This window comes from Ovis canadensis, chromosome 4 (genome assembly GCF_042477335.2).
Source record: "Ovis canadensis isolate MfBH-ARS-UI-01 breed Bighorn chromosome 4, ARS-UI_OviCan_v2, whole genome shotgun sequence".
In the NCBI taxonomy this organism is placed as follows: Eukaryota; Metazoa; Chordata; class Mammalia; order Artiodactyla; family Bovidae; genus Ovis; species Ovis canadensis.
In genome coordinates this window covers 66,997,085-67,020,519 of record NC_091248.1, presented here as the reverse complement: position 1 = coordinate 67,020,519, position 23,435 = coordinate 66,997,085, and the positions used below count along the sequence as shown (strand labels likewise).

The 23,435-nt window shown below is 38.9% G+C and overlaps 1 protein-coding gene across 1 annotated transcript in view; it reads left to right on the top strand.

Annotated features, from left to right (window-relative positions):
- The window catches only part of TES (testin LIM domain protein), a 64,603-nt gene that overhangs the window by 13,997 nt on the left and 27,171 nt on the right, over positions 1-23,435 (top strand). Inside the window, exon 2 of the mRNA XM_069587947.1 lies at positions 22,877-22,962. Coding sequence (XP_069444048.1) covers positions 22,877-22,962 — 86 coding nt within the window. The remainder of the gene's footprint in view (positions 1-22,876; positions 22,963-23,435) is intronic.

The following is a 23,435-nucleotide window of genomic DNA, read 5'->3' as shown; positions in this document are numbered from 1 at the left end:
TGTTTGCATCTCTTTTTTGGAACCCTGTTACCAACATGTGAGTTAGCCTAGCTCACCCCACTGGAGAATGAGACTACATAGAAAAGATGAAACATCCCATATGAGCCTCCTCTGAACTAGTTGTCCCTAGCTTACCTGAAAGGTGACTACCAATGCAGTGAGCCCAGCTCAGACCAGAAGAGTCATCAGCTGAACTCAGCCCAAGGTGCTAAACTGCAGAAGCATGAGCAGAATATCATGATCAGAAACTGCACACTAAATGGTTGCTATTTTAAGCCACTCTGTTTAGTGGTGGTTTGTTAGGCAACAGATCGTAACTTATACTCCCTCTATTGCTAGGATGTAAGTCTTCTTGGCCTCCCACAGTGAAAGCTATGGAAAAGGTCTGAGAGAAGACTTTTCTCATTCTGAATTACCCTCCTAGCCCTCTGTACATAAGAAAGAATCTGGGCACTGTAGCTTCCCTGATATCACTGATCACTTGAGAACGGCCCCCTTTCTAACCAAGTCAAATCTAATTTTGATTTATTTGCTTATTGTTTCATCAATATAAAGGAAAATTAAATTACTCTGCAATTGAAATTTGATTCTAGTTGTAAGAAGGTGGTGTATGTGTTTTGAAAGTTGTCTATTTCCCCTGAACCCCAGTACCTTTTGTAGTGAGGAAGTCCTTGGGCTATAGTTTAAATATAGAACAAAAAGCATGTGAATCCACACCACTTCTCTAATAAATCAAAAACCAAACGATGGGTCAAAAATTAATTAAAGCACTTAAGTTTACATAGCACATCATATAAACATAATTCTATTTTTCCAGAGCAATGGATGGTGTGAAAAGTTTAGACAAAAAGTACATAAGAGTAAGGCATCTGGCAGTAGGGTTCCTGCATCTCTCCCTTCCTTTCAAAATTTCTAACACCTCTACCGGTGCTTTAAAACTTTACTTTTGCTCTAAATACACCTGAATGCCAATCCTGGGCAAAGTGGAAAATAAGATCGCCTTTTGACACCTTGTACCCCAGATTTTCTGTGTCTTCTCCTCATTGGGCTTTTCCTCTCCAGATTCCCTTGGATGCTTGTGCTTGCCTGGGCAGCCTGCTCTGACAGCTCTTTCAAGCCAGTGCCGCAGGGCTTTCCCTTCATTCTGTCTCTGAAAACACGCCTGTACTGTTCTCTTTTCTGCATGTGCTCTGATTAGGTACACAGTCAATGGCAATACATCACATAATTGTATAGTCATCCTTACTCCTCAGTTATACTCCTAAAGAAATACTGTAGCCCTTAAGCCTGGTAAAAAATGATGGCAGTATTCAAGTTTTGGTATGTACAGTCTTTAAAAAGGCTTTTCAATAAACAGCGATATCTGTGGAATCCACTCTTTGAGCAAGCTGTGGAGTTAGTGACACAAGACCAAATTAGAATTGTTTGTCATGATCTAAATTCTTTTAGGAGACTCTTACAGATGCCTTTTGGAATCACATTTTAAAAATAACCTTTTATAGCTGATAATTGGAAGTTTCTGAGGCCTGTGTATAAAAGCACATGCATTACAAAGTCTTTCCATTGAGCCACAGCTCAGCTAATCCTAATTAAGAAATCATTTCATCAGCAGCTGTAGCCTGTGACACTTTTATAGCCTGCATTGTCTTTCTCAAAGTAACAGAGTTAGGAGGAGGCTCTTTTTGAACAGAATTCACAGAAGAGAATTGGTGAACAGCTCAGGTGACTGCCTTTACTTAAGAGTTTAGAAATAATTTGATAGTAGTCAATTTGAAAAATGTTTATAAGGAACCAGCATAAACTGAACAGATGCAGTACATTTCTTTTTATAATTTACTTACCTAAAATAAGTGCAATCTTTAAAAAAAACCTAAATTATTTTGTCTCCAATAATACTGTGAGGATACATTAGGTTTTGAATAAGTATACAGTACTGAAAAGTTAGTTATGAACTGCTGCCTATAAATATACCTAATTTGAATCAAGTAATTTATATTCTGATATCACAAAGAAGTACTATATATGTTTTCCTTTTCATCATCAGAAAAGTTATGAAATAAGGTTTATATCAGTCTTTTTCCAGTTTTATCCTCTGTTCATTAAGGAGGACTATGACATATTATAAAAATTGTGAAATTTTTCTTTTAAGTGTATTTCTAGAAATTTCTTGCTAGTCAAACCTGATAGTTTGTATTCTGGTTTGTGACTGTGTTCTAAAACATGTATGTATGTGTGTGCACAAGTGTGTATATATGTTGAGATGGTTAGAGAATAAGATGAGAGACAAAATCATTCTACTCTGTCTTCTGAAAGACTGTTCCCTGAACTTGACTGAGTGAACAGTTAAACTGAGGGGAATAAAATGAGAGCATTTATAAGGAAAGAGCAAAGTTTTGTTTACTCTGCCCTTTGGGGTGAATAGAAACTTAAATATTTGAAGTGGAAAAAAAATAAAGGCAAGGGTGGTAGATAAGCACGTTTATATCCCCTCCCTTTGTAAAGTCTGTCATTACAGATCACTTAGTCGTAGCTTTTAAAATCAAAACAGAATAGAGGCTGTCAAGATGGCCTCCATTGATCCCACCTCCTAGAATTCATAGTCCCTTCCCTTGAGTGTGGGCTGGTCCTGGTCAATAGCCGCCAAGGGATGTAACATGGCAGATGTGATGGTACTTCGAAGATTAAAGACTTCAGCTTCCATCTTGGGTACGCTCACTCTCTGTGGTTCGCTTGGCCTGGGAAAAACTTGCTGCCATGTCATAGGTGCCAGTGTGAGACAGCTTAACAGTGGATCTTCCCCAGTTGAGCCTTGAGTGACTACAGCCCTAGTTGACCCCTGATTGCAACCTTGCAAGAGGCTCTGAGCCAGTCCACCTAGATAAGCCACTCCCACCTGCCTGACCCATAAAAAGCTATAAGATGATAAATGTTTGTTATTTTCAGCCCCCAAATTTTGAAGTAATTTGAAAGTAATACACGTTTTCCACTAGGAATCTAGGAATTTAGTGATTTGAAAAAGAAAAGAATTATTGCAGTTTTTGCTTCATTATATTACCCCTGGACACTGCATAAATATATGGAATCTTCTATATAATATAGTTAATAATTTTCAGTACTAGTGATAAACCTACTTGTTTTGAATAAAGATCTTTCAACTTTGAGAATTAACTTGTTCATTTGCATTTCATTTGTTTTTTTAAAACAGTTTTTTTCCTCTTCCTAAAACATTGTAAGAGACCTATTTTGCATTAGGACCCTGAATATTTCCTTGACCTATGCCCCATACTTTTGAGGGTCCTCTTGTATGTGTGAATGATCACCTCAGGGCTTCCTGTGTAGTGCTGGTGGTTTGCAGACACTCAGGTTTCTTATAATCAGTCTCAGGTTTGTCTAGGAAGGAGGAATTCCTGGCTGATGACAAATAGACAGTCTTTCAGATGAATATCTATTGTTCTACAGAAGTTATAGATGAGGACTATGACTCATTTAAATTATTACTTATCTTCAGAGTCTCATTTTAGAGGAAAAAATAGTGATTTTGTAGTTAAGCTCAGGATTTGGAGTTAGAAAGGTCAAGATTCAAATCAGCTCTGTCGGCTTTTGGCAGATTGCCCACAAGACAAATTACTTAATCTCTCCAAGTCTCAGTGTCTTTATTTGTGAAATAGGAGTAATAACACTTTCCCATCAGTTGTCTTGAAAATTCAATCAGGTGATGTATGTATCGTGCTTGGTAAGTATTAACGTCTTAACAAATGGTGCATGTGCGTACTAAGTCGCTTGAGTTGTGTCTGACTCTTTGTGACCCTATGGACTTGTAGCCCAAGAGGCTCCTCTGTCCATGGGATTCTCCAGGCAAGAATACTGGTGTGGGTTTCCATTTCCTACTCCAGGGGATCTTCTTGACCCAGGACTCGAACCCGGGTTCCTGTACTACAGGCAGGTGCCTTACCAGCTGAGCTACCAGGAAAGCCCCTAACAAATAGTAATTGAGGTATTTTTATTACCACTTCCACCTTCACAACTACCAGTGGTCATTAAGAAAAAGCATAATTAGAATTGCTTTAAGGTACCCTAACAAAACTACAATTCATTATTGTTTCCTAGAAAAAAGCAACAGGATCTACTTCTGGTCTTCATCAAAACTGTTACTATATTTATTGAGGTTGTGTAGATGTTTTAAGTAATTTACGATTTGATTATATCCCAGACCAAAGTAGACAAATTGCCTTGGTTACAGTCCTTGTATCACTTACCTAATACTGGTACTGCCTTAAGGAATGTAGGGAAAGACTGAATGGGAGTTATCTATTTAATTTGTTAAAGTTCCAGGAAGATTGACCCAGTACCTCCAGAACAGAATTTATTATGAACTATTTAGACTGAAAGATCACTTGTTTTCTTTTGCTTCCTATCACAGTGATGATTTACTACTATGTGTGAACAAAAAAGTGTCAGTTCATTTGTCTCACAGTGGATTTTATGATATAGTTTCACGAAGGGCTCTGCCTTTGTACTTCATGCACTGAAAAGCTGAAAGGATGTGAAAATGAATTCTAGAATCTGCTGTGAAGAGTTTTATTCCCACTTGCTTCTGAATAAGTGGTCCTGACAACTAAAGACCCTTACTTGATTATTTTATTCTTGGTATAATATTTTGATCTCAAATTAAAATTTACATTTCTATTTAAAAAGAATTAATATATTACATATTTATCTGAGCCGAGGTCTTTGCATGTTTATGATCTGTGCTTAGGCACTAGTGGTTAAGAACAGGCATTCTGCAGTGCAGCTGACCTTAGACCTGTCAACAGTTTTCTGCTTTAGTTTCTTCACCTGGATGAAAATGCAGATAATAATTAACAGGTTTCATAGCATTGTTATGAGTATAAAATGAGATGGCCCAAGTGAAAATTTATAGCCGTTCCTGACAATATAATTGCTCAATAACTGTTTGCCATTGCAGTTATTATCACCACCACCCCTGCCAGAGCCCTTTTAAAATCTTTATTTATTTTTTGTGAAAAGCAATGGGAATTCCTTGGTGCTATATCATAAATGATTTTATTAAATTAAAGCAAGTATTAAATAAGTAGATAACACTTTCTGGCATTTCTACAAATCTCAGGCTCTGCAGCAGGCATCAGGAATTCAAATATAGAAACTCAGTCCAGTGAGGTAAATGAGTATCATAGTATAGAAAAAAGGACTAAATAATAGAACTTGAACTAAGACCAATGGAATTCGGAAGAACTCTGCTGAGGATGGTTCAAGAAGGATACAGAGTAACTGCTGTTTGAATTGGGTATGTACAGATGGAGGAGAAGAGGAATGAGATCCAGGTAAGGGAAAAGCTCCTCTAGAAGCAGAGCATGGCTGGAGGGGAGGGCTGCGAGGAAGGGAGTTGTAGGAACCAGGGTGGTGCCAAGTTGAAAGGCCTTTCTCTGCCAGGCTAAGACATGTGGAATTCATTGAGCTCACTAAAAGTATCTAACAAGGGTAATATTACGATCACCTTTGGGTTTTATTAAAATAATTTTGGGAGCAGCACTATGATATTACATGAAGGGAGTGATCAGTTTGGAGAGTGTGATCCCAGGTTGATGTGATAGAAATTTGGACATGAACAGGGAAGTGGAGATGAAAGAGCAAAGTGTAGTTTTTAACGAAACTTGGACATTAAAAACATGACTTTGACAAGGATAAAGAGGCCCTCATGCCCAAGTTTGGGTAACTAGATAAGTGTAATGACTTTTTCTTCATTCTTCTTTGCATGTATTTCAGAATTAAGTGAGAGATGGGAAGTTTTTGTTCTTATGAGCAAAGCAAAAAATAACAGCAATTTTACTAGAAATGATTAATCATACCTCTTAATCATGATAAGTTTACTTCTTTGTATTCCCACCTAAAAAACTTGATAAACTATATGAAAGTTGAAGGTGCCTCTCTTTATGTTTAAGTCTGGTTTTCTCTGTAACCTGACCTTTTTTTTTTTCTTTTTTTGGTGGTGGGTGGTCACTGAGAATCTTAGTAGATATTGGGAAACAGGCATTGAGCTAAAAAACTAAAACAATTTAAAATCTTATGTTAGATATTAATGAAAACATACCAATTTGAAGTTGGGTTGAGGGGGAAACTTCAAAGATTATATCAGGTTTCTAGAAGAGCCATGTGCTGAGAAGAATTGTTTATTTAGAAATTTAATTCCTTTGTCCAGAATATTCACTTGTGTGAACAAGATCTAAAATACCTGAGTGTAATATGAATATATGTGTGTATACATATATATATATATATATGTGGATGAATAGATGTGTACATGTACAGAGAGAGAATATATATGTATTTCATATAATCTACCTTGGTCAGCTTCATTCCAAGATGATTAAAGAATTCTTAGGAACACTTGTGTGTTTAGTAACCACATATGATTTTTTGCTCCAGAGGGAAATTTGGTTATGAAAACAGCATGAATCAGATGATCTCACTATGAATACTGAATAATATCTTCCAGACCTAAATTGTATCCAAATCAAGTCAGACTGTATTAGAAATACCAGATGTTCCCTACTTTCCTTTTTCTTTAAAGTATCTGATATGTAATACCCTTTCCTGGGTCAGAAAGGTCGCCTGAAATACTGCCAAGCTATGTGGTTGCCTGAAATTATAAATATGGAGAAATTGATCCCATTCTCATTTCTCTCTCTGAAATAAGCAGGAGATGAGGGATATTTTAGGCATGGATCACAGTGCTATATGTTCAGTATCTGGATCCTGCAGTTAAGGATATTTAAAAAGTCTTATTTGTCTATGACTGGTATTTCAGGATAAATATTATACAGTCATTTTTATTTTTTCAAAGGACCTAGATAGGTATTCCTAAAGCATGACTGTAGTTTTTCCAAATATAGTCAATCCAAAGGACCTGTTTTCTTGGACACTGAAGAAGAAAAATTAATCTGTCATATCCTTGTATTGATGCTGGCCAGAATATGTTACTAAAATTATATGAAGTAGACAACTTTTGGACTTGTGTGCTTATGAAAAACACGTGTTTTCAGGCACCAAGTGTTGACTCTGCAAGGAATACTACATCCCATTTGCTGCTGAAATAATTATGTATAACAGAACTGTGTCTTATCCCTCAGAACTTAAATTTTGTGTTTCCTATGTAGTTTTTAAACTACTCTTCCAAGCTGAATTCCAGATGCTTCTGACCTGTTAGAGCCAATAATACATTAGCTTTCTCAAATAATTATTTTCTATTTAGTATTTAAATGTTAAGCAGGTGACCATGCTGAATAGCAACTGAGATGAAGTTAATCTGAGACACAATTTTCAGCCATAATTTTAGAATTGAAAAGTGTCTTAGAATTGATGTAGTTCAATTCCTTCATTACCTAGATGAAGCCTGGAGAAGAAGAGTAACCTCTAAAATCACTGGACTTGGTCATAATTCCTTAGGACCACATAACAGTTTTCCTGACTCTCTTCCAGTGCTCTTTCTACATTTTCACCATTTAGTTGTGTAATTCTTGATCATTAATACCTGGTATAGTTAATTCTCATCCATATTACATATAAGCACATATATAAAACACCAATATATATGACCTTCCTGTTCTAAACAGCCAGGCTGCCTTAGGTGAGGAACTAATACTTCCTCTACCATCCCCTCCCACACACCGTGGGTATCATTAAATAACAACTTCCTTGTTCTCATCACTCACCAAAAATTCTCCAGCCCAGAAACCTGGGCAGAATCTAACCTATAAGATCTGGATGTCTAAGAGTAGTGGCCATAACTCTTGAGGAAAGGAGAAGGACCCTGACTGACCAAAGAGCGCAGTCTGTGCTGTGGGTAAAGAGGGGCATGGGGTATAGAGAGGAGGATTCTGGTCCTGGGATTAGGGGCTCCTGAACGCTAAGGAGGAAGAGGAGTTGTCTGAGCCCTTACACGGGATATAGAGAGGATTCTGGTCCTGGACTTAGGGGCTCCTGAACACTAAGGAGGAAGAGGAGTTGGCTGAGCCCTTAGAACAGACGGCATTCCAGACCCGCAAACTGAGACTAAGAAAAGTTAGAGACTCCAAGCTCCTGTGACCTCTGCCCAAAAGAGTCTTGGAATAGGTCTTGAGAATGTTCCTGGGGAAGCTCTGGCTCAGAAATTCATTTTACTACAAAGTAGACTTAGAACATTTAACCTCATTTTATATGTTTAACTTGTTAAAGGGAGAATGGCAGATGCCTAAATTGGGGCAGGAACAAAAGCAGAAGGAAGTTACCTCATACCAGTAGAGATATGTCTGCTGGGGTGCAATTTTATCACCTAAATTGGGTTGAACAGGATTAGAGAACACATTGTACTCTGGATTATTACTTAATCTGAAAGTAGGCAATCTATAAAACACTGTTTTCCACAGATCTTTGTTGTTTGAGTATGATACAGAGTTTGTGCTTTTGTATCCTAACAGAGTTTGATAAAGAGGGTGAGATTATGGAAGAAGTTCCCGTCCCAGTAAGTGGCATAAGTTAGAGATCTTCAGTGCTGGGTGTTAAGGTGGTTGAGTTCATAGCTTCATTTACATCTATAAAATTTCTCTTAATGAAATTACTCTAAAGAAAGTAAGTTTATTGTCAGTCTGAAACTCTGATCACTTTAGCTGCTAAAATGGTTTTGAAACCTAGGTGCTTGTTTTCACTTGTGTGTTGTTTTTAAATTAGAAACATTGGGTTGTAACAGGAGAGTGTGTGTATCATATTGCTGTGACCTCATTCCGCTCTCTTTCATTTACTTGTCTCTTTGTGATATTTTGAGAGTCTCCTCACTCCTTATGGACCCCAGGGGAAGAGGAATGTGTGTGTGTTTGGGAAGGTGGGAAGGGACACATTCTTCAGGTGGACACAAACCCAAACTGCAGGAAAGAAGATGAAGTTGCTCTTCCAGGCAGGCCAGCAGGAGTAGAACAACACTGGAGCAGTGCTTTCTGAGCTTTCCAGGGCAGACTGCAGAACTGTTTTCTCAAATTACTGCTTCTCTCAGAGTTAGGTCTCCTAGTCTCCCTAAGGGTCTTCCTGAGGTTTGGCCAGCAGAACTTAAGAGGGGCTCTTGCTTCCCCGTTCCCCATCCCACCCTGTACCTGCGTGCCTTTTCTCTAGGACTGTCCTCCATAGAGTCTCATCTTCTCTCTAGGGATGTCTTCTTTTTTAAACCTGGTAACCTAAGACATGGTGCCAGATGCTTCAGGAGATTTATTTGTTCCTCAGGAAAAGTAAAGAAAAAGGATAGAAAGCCCCACTTGGCCACTACAAGGCTGGCCCTATCTCTTCTCATGTTCTCTAAGAGTTCCTCGACTCTAACCATCCTTCTGTCACTGGCTTCAAATACGGTATCCCTTCTGCCTTGAATGTACTTCCTCCTCCTCTTTACTGAGTTAGATGTTCATCATTTCCAGCTTATTTCATGTACCACTTGTTCAAAACATCTTTCCCATCTTCCCTGCCTGACTCATGGTGTCTCTTTATATAGGTTTCAAAGTCATCTCCATTGAGAGGCAAAGCAGGAGGCTTGGGGCTTGTAGTCCTTTTCCTTGAAGCAGAAATGAGCCAGGGAATCTCTTTGGAAACTGGACACCCTACAGAGTCTGCCCCAGCAGCACAGTAGAGCACAAGTCAGACACTGGGTTTTAGGTTAGTTTGCTGTTGACTGGCCGTGTAACCAGCAGCAAATCATCTCCTCTAAATTTTGGTTTCCTGATTTCTTATATCAGGAGGATGTCTAGGCTTGTCCAGCACGAAGAATATGTAGGGCACTTTAAAAGAGTAGGTTCGTGGAACACCACCAGTTCTAATAGCTCTCATGAATAAACGGATAACAATTTTAAGAATATTAAAACACAGGTAGGAAAGAAACGAATTGCCCCTTTCCAAGGCTGACATCCTCAAGAAAAAGAAATGCAAAAAGGCAAAATGGTTGTCTGACGAGGCCTTACAAATAGCTGAGAAAAGAAGAGAAGCTAAAGGCAAAGGAGAAAAGGAAAGATATGCCCATTTCAGTGCAGAGTTCCAAAGAATAGCAAGGAGAGATAAGAAAGCCTTCCTTAGCAATCAGTGCAAAGAAATAGAGGAAAACAATAGAATGGGAAAGTATAGAGATCTATCTCTTCAAGAAAATTAGAGATACCAAGGGAACATTTCATGTAAAGATGAGCACAATAAAGGACAGAAATGGTATGGACCTAACAGAGCAGAAGCTATTAAGAAGTGTCAAGAATAAACAGAAGAACTGTACAAAAAAGATCTTCATGACCCAGAAACCACGATGGTGCAATCATTCACCTAGAGCCAGATATTCTGGAATGCAAAGTCAAGTGGGCCTTAGAAAGCATCACTATGAACAAAACTACAGGAGGTGATGGAATTCCAGTTGAGCTGTTTCAAATTCTTAAAGATGATTCTGTGAAAGTGCTGCACTCAATATGCCAGCAAATTTGGAAAACTCAGCAGTGGCCGCAGTACTGCAAAAGGTCAGTTTTCATTCCAGTCCCAAAGAAAGGCAATGCCAAAGAATGTTCAAACTACCACACAGTTGCACTCATCTCACATGCTAGCAAAGTAATGCTCAAAATTCTCCAAGCCAGGCTTCAGCAATACGTGAACCATGAGCTCCCAGATGTTCAGCTGGATTTAGAAAAGGCAGAGGAACCAGAGATCAAATTGCCAACTTCCATTGGATCATCAAAAAAGCAAAAGCATTCCAGAAAAACATCTACTTCTGCTTCATTGACTATGCCAAAGTCTTTGACCGTGTGGATCACCACAACCTGTGGAAAATTCATCAAGAGATGGAAATACCAGACCACCTTACCTGCCTCCTGAGAAATCTGTATGCAAGTCAAGAAGCAACAGTTAGAACTGGACATGGAACAAAAAACAGGTTTCAAATTGGAAAAGGAGTATGTCAAGGCTACATATTGTCACCCTGCTTATTTAACTTATATGCAGAGTACATCATGAGAAATGCTGGACTGGATGATGCTCAAGCTGGAATCAAGACTGCCGGGAGAAATACCAATACCCTCAGATACACAGATGACACAACCCTTATGGCAGAAAGTGAAGAAGAACTAAAGAACCTCTTGATGAAGGTGAAAAAGGACAGTGAAAAACTTGGCTTAAAACTCAACATTCAATAACAAAGATCATGGCATCCGGTTCCATCACTTCATGGCAAACAGATGGGGAAACACTGGAAACAGTGACAGACTTTATTTTGGGGGTCTCCAAAATCACTGCAGATGGTGACTGAAGCCACGAAATTAAAGGACACTTGCTCCTTGGAAGAAAAACTGTGACCAACCTAGACAGCATATTAAAAAGCAGAGACATTACTTGACCAACACAGGTCCTTCTAGTGAAAGCTTTGGTTTTTCCAGTAGTTATGTATGGATGTGTGAGTTGGACTGTAAAGAAAGCTGAACACTGAAGAATTGATACTTTTGAACTGTGGTGTTGGAGAAGACTCTTGAGAGTCCCTTGGACTGCAAGGAGATACAACCAGCCTATCCTAAAGGAAATCAATCTGAATGTTCATTGGAAGGACTGATGCTGAAGCTGAAACTCCAATATTTTGTCCACCTGATGCAAAGAACTGGCTCATTTGAAAAGACCCTGATGGTGGGAAAGATTGAAGGTGGGAGGAGAAGGGGACAGCAGAGGATGAGATGATTGGATGGCATCACCGACGCGATGGACATGAGTTTGAGTAGACTCCAGGAATTGGTGATGGACAAGGAAGCCTGGCGTGCTGCAGTCCATGGGGTTGCAAAGAGTGGGACATGACTGAGCAACTGAACTGAACTGATGCCTTCAAGGCACTTGCAATCTAATGTCCTTTCCAGACTGGCACTGAATTCTCCTAGCATCCAAATATCAGCCATGTTTATTCAAAAAACTACTCTACATAAAGTATCAAGCCCTGTGAGACACTTAGGAGAAACCCTCCTATATGGTCAATACTCTGAAATTTACAATCAACAAATTATACAAGTACATAAACATAAGCATACCTGTTACATGCTAGTTAATACTGCAGAGAAAGTAAGTGCTGCAGAAGTTTTTCCAGGAATTCACAGGAGGGGTTATAGTAGTTAGTCATGATGCAGTGAGTAAAGGTAAAATTTTAAATGGTAATTGTAATTTCCAAACTTAAATTACTTGAGTGATTTTAAATATCTGGAACAGTGAAAAGGAGCTGGACAGGACTGAGCGACTGAACTGACTGAAGGCTGACTTTGTAAATCAGCAATGAGCTACACTGAGTTCTTAGTATAAAACCTCTGCTAACTGATTGAGCTTCTAGTTACATTAGCTGAGCTTCCAAGTTTCATTCAGAAATACAGAATGAGGTGGTATTGGTCTAGTATGTTTCTGGTATTTTAGGCCAGTATTGCTCAAACCAGATGATTCAGATTTGAAGGCAGGCAAGAATTTGTTTAGGTGGCCATTTAACTTAGAGGCAGAATCATACTTAGTTCTCCATATTATATAAGCCAATAAACCTTTGTTTCAGGATTTTATACACACCCACAAACATACAAGTTTGTATGTGTGTGCATGTTCTCTTTCAGGAGATAAAATGTATTTCTTTTTTTAAAAATTTATTTAATTGGAGGCTAATTACTTTACAATATTGTATTGGTTTTGCCATACATTGACATGAATCTGCCACAGGTGTACAGGTGTTCCCCATCCTGAACCTCCCTCCCACCTCCCTCCCCATCCCATCCCTCTGGGTCATCCCAGTGCATCAGCCCCAAGCACCATCTCATGCATCAAACCTGGACTGGCGCTTAGTTTCACATATGATAATATACATGTTTCAATGCCATTCTCCAATCATCCCACCCTCGCCCTCTCCCACAGAGTCCAAAAGACTGATGTATACATCTGTGTCTCTTTTGCTGTCTCACATAGAGGGTTATCATTACCATCTTTCTAAATTCCATATATATGTGTTAGTATACTGTACTGGTGCTTTTCTTTCTGGCTTACTTCACTCTGTATAGTAGGATCCAGTTTCATCCACCTCATTAGAACTGATTCAAATGTATTCTTTTTAATGGCTGAGTAATACTCCATTGTGTATATGTACCACATCCATTCGTCTGCTGATGGACATCTAGGTTGCTTCCATGTCCTGGCTATTATAAACAGTGCTGCGATGAACATTGGGGTACACGTGTCTCTTTCAATTCTGGTTTTCTAGGTGTGTATGCCCAGCAGTGGGATTGCTGGGTCATATGGCAGTTCTATTTCCAGTTTTTTAAGGAATCTCCACACTGTTCTCCATAGTGGCTGTACTAGTTTGCATTCCCACCAACAGTGTAAGAGGGTTCCCTTCTCTCCACACCCTCTCCAGCATTTATTGCTTGTAGACTTTTGGATCACAGCCATTCTGACTGGTGTGAAATGGTACCTCATTGTGGTCTTGATTTGCATTTCTCTGATAATGAGTGATGTTGAGCATCTTTTCATATGTTTGTTAGCCATCTGTATGTCGTCTTTGGAGAAATGTCTGTTTATTTCTTTGGCCCATTTTTTGATTGGGTCATTTATTTATCTGGAACTGAGCTGCAGGAGTTGCTTGTATATTTTTGAGATTAATTCTTTGTCAGTTGCTTCATTTGCTATTATTTTCTCCCATTCTGAAGGCTGTCTTTTCACCTTACTTATAGTTTCCTTTGTTGTGCAGAAGCTTTTAATTTTAATTAGATCCCATTTGTTTATTTTTGCTTTTATTTCCAGTATTCTGGGAGGTGGGTCATAGAGGATCCTGCTGTGATTTATGTCAGAGAGTGTTTTGCCTATGTTCTCCTCTAGGAGTTTTATAGTTTCTGGTCTTACGTTTAGATCTTTAATCCATTTTGTTTATTTTTGTGTATGGTGTTAGAAAGTGATCTAGTTTCATTCTTTTACAAGTGGTTGACCAGTTTTCCCAGCACCAACTTGTTAAAGAGATTGTCTTTACTCCATTGTATATTCTTGCCTCCTTTGTCGAAGATAAGGTATCCATAGGTGTGTAGATTTATCTCTGGGCTTTGTATTTTGTTCCATTGATCTATATTTCTGTCTTTGTGCCAGTACCATACTGTCTTGATGACTGTGGCTTTGTAGTAGAGCCTGAAGTCAGGCAGGTTGATTCCTCCGGTTCCATTCTTCTTTCTCAAGATTGCTTTGGCTATTCAAGGTTTTTTGTATTTCCATACAAATTTTGAAATTATTTCTTCTAGCTCTGTGAAAAATACCATTGGTAGCTTGATAGGGATTGCATTGAATCTATAGATTGCTTTGGGTAGTATACTCATTTTCACTATATTGATTCTTCCAATCCATGAACATGGTATATTTCTCCATCTATTAGTGTCCTCTTTGATTTCTTTCACCAGTGTTTTGTAGTTTTCTATATATAGGTTTTTTGTTTCTTTAGGTAGATATATTTCTAAGTATTTTATTCTTTTCATTGCAGTGGTGAATGGAATTGTGTCCTTAATTTCTCTATTTTCTCATTATTAGTGTATAGGAATGCATTTCTGTGTGTTGATTTTATATCCTGCAACTTTACTATATTCTTTGATTAGCTCTAGTAATTTTCTGATGGAATTTTTAGGGTTTTCTATGTAGAGGATCATGTCATCTGCAAACAGAGTTTTACTTGTTCTTTTCCAATTTGGATTCCTTTTATTTCTTTTTCTGCTCTGACTTCTGTGGCCAAAACTTCCAAAACTATGTTGAATAGTAGTGGTGAGAGTGGGCACCCATGTCTTATTCCTGACTTGAGGGGAAATGCTTTCAATTTTTTACCATTGGGGATAATGTTTGCTGTGGGTTTGTCATATATAGCTTTTATTATGTTGAGGTATGTTGCTTCTATTCCTGCTTTCTGGAGAGTTTTTATCATAAATGGATGTTGAATTTTGTCAGAGGCTTTCTCTGCATCCATTGAGATAATCATATGGCTTTTATTTTTCAATTTGTTAATGTGGTGTATTACATTGATTTGCAGATATTGAAGAATCCTTGCATCCCTGGGATAAAGCCCACTTGGTCATCTTTTTAATGTGTTGTTGGATTCTGTTTGCTAGAATTTTGTTAAGGATTTTTGCATCTATGTTCATCAGTGATATTGGCCTGTAGTTTTCTTTTTTTGTGGCATCTTTGTCAGATTTTGGTATTAGGGTGATGGTGGCCTCATAGAATGAGTTTGGAAGTTTACCTTCCTCTGCAATTTTCTGGAAGAGTTTGAGTAGGATAGGTGTTAGCTCGTCTCTAAATTTTTGGTAGAATTCAGCTGGGAAGCCATCTATTCCTGGGCTTTTGTTTGCTGGAAGATTTCTGATTACAGTTTCAATTTCCATGCTTGTGATGGGTCTGTTAAGGTTTTCTATTTTTCCTGGTTCAGTTTTGGAAAGTTGTGCTTTTCTAAGAATTTGTCCATTTCTTCCAAGTTGTCCATTTTATTGGCATATAGTTGCTGATAGTAGTCTCTTATGATCCTTTGTATTTTTGTGTTGTCTGTTATGATCTCTCCATTTTCATTTCTAATTTTATTGATTTGATTTTTCTCCCTTTGTTTCTTGATGATTCTGGCTAATGGTTTGTCAATTTTATTTATCTTCTCAAAGAACCAGCTTTTGGCTTTGTTGATTTTTTGCTTTGTTCTCTTTTGTTTCTTTTTCATTTGTTTCTGCCCTAATTTTTAAGCTTTCTTTCCTTCTGCTAACCCTGGGTTTCTTCATTTCTTCCTTTTCTAGTTGCTTTAGGTGTAGAGTTAGGTTATTTGACTTTTTTCTTGTTTCTTGAGGTAAGCCTGTATTGCTATGAACCTTCCTCTTAACACTGCTTTTACAGTGTCCCACAGGTTTTGGGTTGTTGTGTTTTCATTTTCATTCGTTTCTATGCATATTTTGATTTCTTTTTTGATTTCTTCTATGATTTGTTGGTTATTCAGCAGCATGTTGTTCAGCCTCCATATGTTGGAATTTTTAATAGTTTTTCTCCTGTAATTGAGATCTGATCTTACTGCATTGTGGTCAGAAAAGATGTTTGGAATAATTTCAATTGTTTTGAATTTACCAAGGCTAGATTTATGGCCCAGGATGTGATCTGTCCTGGAGAAGGTTCCGTGTGCACTTGAGAAAAAGGTGAAATTCATATAATTGTTATATCTTCCTATTGGATTGATCCTTTGATCATTATGTAGTGTCCATCTGTGTCTCTTTTCACAGCCTTTGTTTTAAAGTCTATTCTATCTGATATGAGTATTGCTACTCCTGCTTTCTTTTGGTCTCTGTTTGCATGGAATATCTTTTTCCAGCCCTTCACTTTCAGTCTGTATGTGTCCCTTGTTTTGAGGTGGGTCCCTTATAGACAGCATATATAGGTGTCTTGGTTTTATATCCATTTAGCCAGTCTTTGTCTTTTGGTTGGGGCATTCAACCCATTTACATTTAAGGTAATTATTGATATGTATGATCCCATTGCCATTTACTTTATTTTTGGGGGTTCGAGTTTATATACCCTTTCTGTGTTTCCTCTCTAGAGAGGATCCTTTAGTATTTGTTGGAGAGCTGGTTTGGTGGTGCTTAATTTTTTCAGTTTTTGCTCTCTGCAAAGCTTTTGATTTCTCCTTCATATTTGAATGAGATCCTTGCTGGGTACAGTAATCTGGCCTGTAGGTTTTCTTTCATCATTTTAAGTATGTCTTGCCATTCCCTCCTGGCCTGAAGAGTTTCTATTGAAAGATCAGCTGTTATCCTTATGGGAATCCCCTTGTGTGTTATTTGTTGTTTTTCCCTTGCTGTTTTTAATATTTGTTCTTCGTGTTTGATCTTTGTTAATTTGATTAATATGTGTCTTGAGGTGTTTCACCTTGGGTTTATCCTGTTTGGGACTCTCTGGGTTTCTTAGACTTGGGTGATTATTTCCTTCCCCATTTTAGGGAAGTTTTCAACTATTATCTCCTCAAGTATTTTCTCATGGTCTTTCTCTTTGTCTTCTTCTTCTGGGACTCCTATGATTCGAATGTTGGCACGTTTAACATTGTCCCAGAGATCTCTGAGATTGTCCTCATTTCTTTTAATTTGTTTTTCTTTTTTCCTCTCTGTTCCATTCTATCTTCTACCTCACTTATCCTATCTTCTGCCTCCGTTATTCTACCGTTGATTCCCTCCAGAGTGTTTTTGATCTCATTTATTTCATTATTCATTATATATTGACTCTCTTTTATTTATTCTAGGTCCTTGTTAAACCTTTCTTACATCTTCTCAATCCTTGTATCCAGGCTGTTTATCTGTAATTCCATTTTGTTTTCAAGATTTTAGATCATTTTTGCTATCATTATTCAGAATTCTTTATCAGGTAGATTCCCTATCTCTTCCTCTTTGGTTTGGTTTGGTGGGCATTTATCCTGTTCCTTTACCTGCTGGGTATTTCTCTGCCTTTTCATCTTGTTTATATTGCTGTGTTTGGGGTGGCCTTTCCATATTCTGGCAGTTTGTGGAGTTCTCTTTATTGTGGAGTTTCCTTGCTGTGGGTGGGGTTGGATGGGTGGCTTGTCAAGGTTTTCTGTTTAGGGAAGCTTGTGTCTGTGTTCTGCTGGGTGGAGCTGGATTTCTTCTCTCTGGAGTGCAATGAAGTGTCCAGTAATGTGTTATGCGATGTCAGTGGTTTTGGAGTAACTTTGGGCAGCCTGTATATTGAAGCTCAGGGCTGTGTTCCTGTGTTGCTGGAGAATTTGCATGATATATCTTGCTCTGGAACTTGTTGGCCCTTGGGTGTTGCTTGGTTTCAGGGTAGGTATGGAGACATTTGATGAGCTCCTATTGATTAATGTTCCCTGGAGTCAGGAGTTCTCTGGTGTTCTCAGGATTTGGACTTGAGCCTCCTGCCTCTGGTTGTCAGTCTTATTCTTACAGTAGGCTCAAGACTTGTCCATCTATACAGCACCAGTGATAAAACATCTAGGTTAAAGATGAAAGGTTTCTCCACAGTGAGGGACACCCAGAAAGGTTCACAGAGTTACATGGAGAAGAGAAGAGGGAGGAGGGAGATAGAGGTGACCAGGAGGAGAAGAGGGGGAACCAAAAGAGAAGAGAGAAAGCTAGCCAGTAATCACTTCCTTATGTGTGCTCCGCAGTCTGGACCGCTCAGAGATGTTCATGGAGTTACACACAGAAGAGAAGAGGGAGGAAGGAGACAGAGGTGGCCAGGAGGATAAAGAGGGGAATCAAAAGGAGAGAGACAGATCCAGCCAGTAATCAGTCCCCTAAGTGTTCTCCACCGTCTGGAACACACAAAGAGATTCACAGAGTTGGGTAGAGAAGAAAAGTGGAGGGGGAGATAGAGGCGACCTGGTGGAGAAAAAGGAGAGTCAAAAGGGGGAGAAAGCAGTCAGGCCAGTGATCTCGCTCCCTCACAAAAATGAGTACTGAAGATCAGGTTCTTAAAGGTACAAAGTTGATAACAAATACTAAAAAGCAAAAATTAAAAATCTATTGTAGAAGTTGGATTCTCAAAAATACAATATTAAAAAAACAAAGTCACAAAAATTATAAAATATATATATGAAGTTTGCTTTAAAAATTAGGGTCTTTTTTTTTCAAAGTAATAGTAGATAATGAAAAGTAAAGGAATAATAGAGAATTTAAAAAAAATTTTAATTAAAAAATGATAATAGTAAAAATATATCTTGGACTTTCTCTGGTAATGTGGACAGTGTGGGGTCAGTTCATTCTCCCATAGTTCCTTGATCTGGCTTATACCTCTCAAGATCTATAGGCTGCTTCCTATGTAGTCGGTGCTAACTACAGGGTTTTATTCTATTGCACCTGTCTCTTCCAAGGCAGTTCCCTCTGTTTGTTTTAGCTTCTTCTGTTTGCTGGTCTCTTCAGTGTCTAATTTCCGCCCTGACACAAGGGGGCGGTGGTGGGCACTTTTTTAGGCTCACTTGTTCAGTCGTGCTGTGGGGAGGGAGGAACGCTGCAAACAAATAACACTGGTGTGTGCTCGCAGTGTCTTAGCCACACTGGGTTTGCCCCTGCTCACAGCCTTATGGAAGAAAGTGAAGAGGAACTAAAAAGCCTCTTGATGAAAGTGAAAGAGGAGAGTGAAAAAGTTGGCTTAAAGCTCATCATTCAGAAAACTAAGGTCATGGCATCTGGTCCCATCACTTCATGGCAAATAGATGGGGAAACAGTTGAAACAGTGTCAGACTTTAATTTTTTGGCTTCCAAAATCACTGCAGATGGTGATTGCAGCCATGAAATTAAAAGACGCTTACTCCTTGGAAGGAAAGTTATGACCAACCTAGATAACATATTGAAAAGCAGAAACATTACTTTGCCAACAAAGGTCCGTCTAGTCAATGCTATGGTTTTTCCAGTGGTCATGTATGGATGTGAGAGTTGGACTGTGAAGAAAGCTGAGTGCCGAAGAATTGATGCTTTTGAACTGTGGTATTGGAGAAGACTCTTGAGAGTCTCTTGGACTGCAAGGAGATCCAACCAGTCCATTCTAAAGGAAATCAGCCCTGGGTGTTCTTTGGAAGGAATGATGCTAAAGCTGAAACTCCAGTACTTTGGCCACCTCATGCAAAGAGTTGGCTCATTGGAGAAGACTCTGATGCTGGGAGGGATTTGGGAGCAGGAGGAAAAGGGGACGACAGAGGATGAGATGGCTGGATGGCATCACTGACTCGATGGACGTGAGTCTGAGTGAACTCCGGGAGTTGGTGATGGACAGGGAGGCCCGGCATGCTGCGATTCATGGGGTCGCAAAGAGTCGGACACAACTGAGTGACTGAACTGAACTGAACTGAATGGCGTGTGTGCTTTCCCTGTCTACACTGCTTAGGCTCTAGGTTGCTCTGCCGGGAACTGTCTAAGGCCGGCCCTGGGTTGCATGCACTTCCCAGGTCTTAACCGCTCAGGTTCAGGTACTCAGATACTCCACAGAGGCACAGACTCGGTTGGGCCTGTGTTTTGTGCCCATCCCAGGTCTGAGCAACTCAAGTGACCAGGTGCTTGGCGAGAATGGTCGCTGCAACTTATGGCCTCCCCCCATCCCTGCCGCTCGGTTTTCTGGGTGTACAACGGAGCACCTTCTCAGGTGTGCTGTGTGTCTCTTCTGGGGATCTGATCTCTGGCTGCAACCCTCCCGGCAGATGTTGACCATCCAGAATCCCAAGAAGTCTTGGTTAGCAACGAAGCCTGCTTGCAGTTTGGTAGATGATGCCTCTCTGGGGCCGCGATTGCCCCCTTCCAGCTCTGGCTACCCTCGCCTGCCTCTCTGGCAGGGGATGGTCCAGTCCGCAGCCGGCTAGCTCTGCTTAGTCCTTTGTTCTGTGAGCAGGCCTGGCGATGTCTTAGGTTAGGGCTTTTCTTGGGATAGCTATCCCACAGACTGGTTTGCTATCTCAAGTTAGTTCCCTCAGATTGCCCTCGGGGCATTCAGGCCTGGTCCTTACTGTAAGCAGTGCAGCCCGCACCTCCCTGCCCAGCCCCTGCTTGCTAGTGGCGGATGTGGGCATCTGCAAGCATCTGCGGGTGTCTGAGGCTGCTTCTCCACTGGGAGTTACCGTTGGGCACGTAATCTGTGGGTTTTAATTATTTATTTATGTTTTTTCCCCGTTATGTTGCCCTCTGAGGTTCCAGGGCTTGCCACAGACTCGCCAGTGAGAGTGTTTCCTGGTGTTTGAAAACTTCTCTCTTTTTTAAGGCTCCCTTCCCCAGACAGATCTCTGTCCCTACCTCTTTTGTCTCTCTTTTTATCTTTTATATTTTTTCCTACATCTTTTTGAAGACAATGGGCTGCTTTTCTGGGTGCCTGATGTCCTCTGCCAGCATTCAGAAGTTGTTTTGTGGAATTTACTCAGCATTCAAATGTTTTTCGATGAATTTGTGGGGGAGAAAGTGGTCTCCCCGTCCCATTCCTCCGCCATCTTAGGACCGCCTCAAAATGTATTTCTTACTGTGAGTTTAGAAGCAGCTGATTTAAGCTGAGCTATGTGATTAAGCCTTAATAATATAATCTTAATTTTCATCTGAGATTCAGTTTAGCAGGGGATACATGGAACATAGTATGAGGCAAATCCATATACCAGACAGACTCAGGATCATTACCTCTCCTGTAATGGAAAACAAGGAAGGGCTGGAAAAATAATTGACCTTTTTAGATTTGCTATTCATTTTACTATGGATATCGTAGTGGAGAGAAAAACTCTTTAATTATGTTCATCGCAAAAGACCAGTAAACTAAAATAGCTAGAATCTGTCTTTTGGTAACCCATTTTATTTCTGTACTGTGAACTATAATGATAAGTGACAAGAAAATAATTTGATTCTTTCAAAGAAAAAAATAAAGTGGCTAGTATTAAAGTATACAATTTAGAGAATTTTTAATCTTTTGAAAATGGTAATGGAGATATGGCAAAGGTAATAAAGTATAGTTAATGCTGGACAGGTTTTTATCACATTTAGCAAATGTTCTTGAAATGGTCTAACTTTAAAAATCGTAGGTTCTCCTAAGCAGCTGGGTAGACCAGCTGGTTTTGAATATGCCCTTAGTTATGTAAAAGAATGTGGTAAAATTCTTAAGAGAAAAGGAAGGGCTTCATTTAAACTTCATGGGCTGATCAAGCTGATCTTTCATGGAACAAGTTACAATGTGTTTTGTTTTAAATTTTTTAATCAAAGGATAGTTGCTTTACAGAATTTCGTGGTTTTGATTGCAGTGACAAACACAACTTGATAAAGCTACAAAAGGGAGCCATTGAAAAAAGTCTCTTGTCTGACTTGTAACACTCACTCCAGACACTAAACAGTAACAAATCTGTCAGCAGTCAGTGATATGAATGATGGAAGCACTGGTGATTTGTTGATGTGCTGAAGCAAAGCTAGTTGATCTTTTTCACTCTAATACCAATAGTTGGGTTACAGAGCTTACATTGCCTTCTGGTGTCCTTCCCTCATCTGCACCGCTCCTCTTTTGCTTATTAAGTCATGTCTCAGCAGTTCCTGAGAATTACTGTTAATATGGTAGAAGGAAAAAAAATGGTTTGCTATATAAGGGCAGTAGTGCAATCCCTGTACCCCTATCTAGGGCATAAGAGCACAGACCTTGAAATCAGACTTGGAGTCAGATCTCTTGTACACCATTTATTAACACGTTGATCTTAAGTAAGCTCTGTGGCCTCTCAGAGTTTCAGTTGTCATCTCTTAAGATGGAGAATAGAATTGCCTACTTTATAAGTATTTTATGAGGTTCTGTAAAATTTCAGTGAGATAAATGCTCATCTCTATCCCTGTCATTCAGTATATTTGTCATTGCTATTATTATTATTATATTTATCAAAAATGAAATAATATTAAATCAATTTTAATTAAATAATTAAAACAATATTTCCCCCAATCATTTGCATATTCCTTGTTTGCCAAAAAATATGTCATTTGGGGCCAGGCTTGCTTTCCAAGCTCTGGCTCCTCTGACTGTTCCCTGTACCTATTATATACAGGGCATGTGGTGGCCAAAAAGATAAATTCATGACTTTTTGTGACTTTTTCAATCTGTTTAGTCTTCTATATAGTTGTATTCTAATGCTTTTTTATTCATGAAAAAAGCAATAAGAATACAGGGTATATTGTGTATGCACTTGGAATCGCCATAGAGCATACCTGGGTGTCATCACTGACTAAACAATGTGATACCCATGAAAGATCTGTTTGAAAGTTATATCAAGAGGAGTAGTAAATTGAATTAAAGTTGTGGTCTATTGATTTTTTAAAAACATAATAAATCCATGTTGTTTTCTCTTTAACAGATGGGTCTAGGTCATGAGCAAGGATTTGGAGCCCCTTGTTTAAAATGCAAAGAAAAATGTGAGGGATTCGAACTGCACTTCTGGAGGTAAGGTTTTGAAAACTAAAGCCACAGTAGTAATTTCTGCTTTTTGGCACTGCTTCCTCAGACAGTGGAGACTGCTTACAAGTTATCCAGCATGGTTGATAAGTTGTGATCTAGTGTATTCTTTTCTAAGAAATAAGAAATAAAGCTATTCTGACTTGTTATCATTATTTGAGCTTATTGAGCTATAGTGACTGTATTTATTTGCTTGATTTATTTGCTGGTTTTCAGTTTTCCTGTGAGACTAAAATATTGAATATGTCTCTTCTCTGAGTGGCAAATAAGTTTATGGTAATCCTGAAGGACTATTTATTAGCTGTTATTCTTTTATTAAGAATGGACAACTATATTCTTTTATTAAAATGGACAACTATGCACATCTCATCTGTATATTTGTGATTAAACAATAAATACAATGAATTGAGCATTCATGTCCTAGTTGTCAGGAAATGGACTTGAATCTAGTTTTTTTTTTC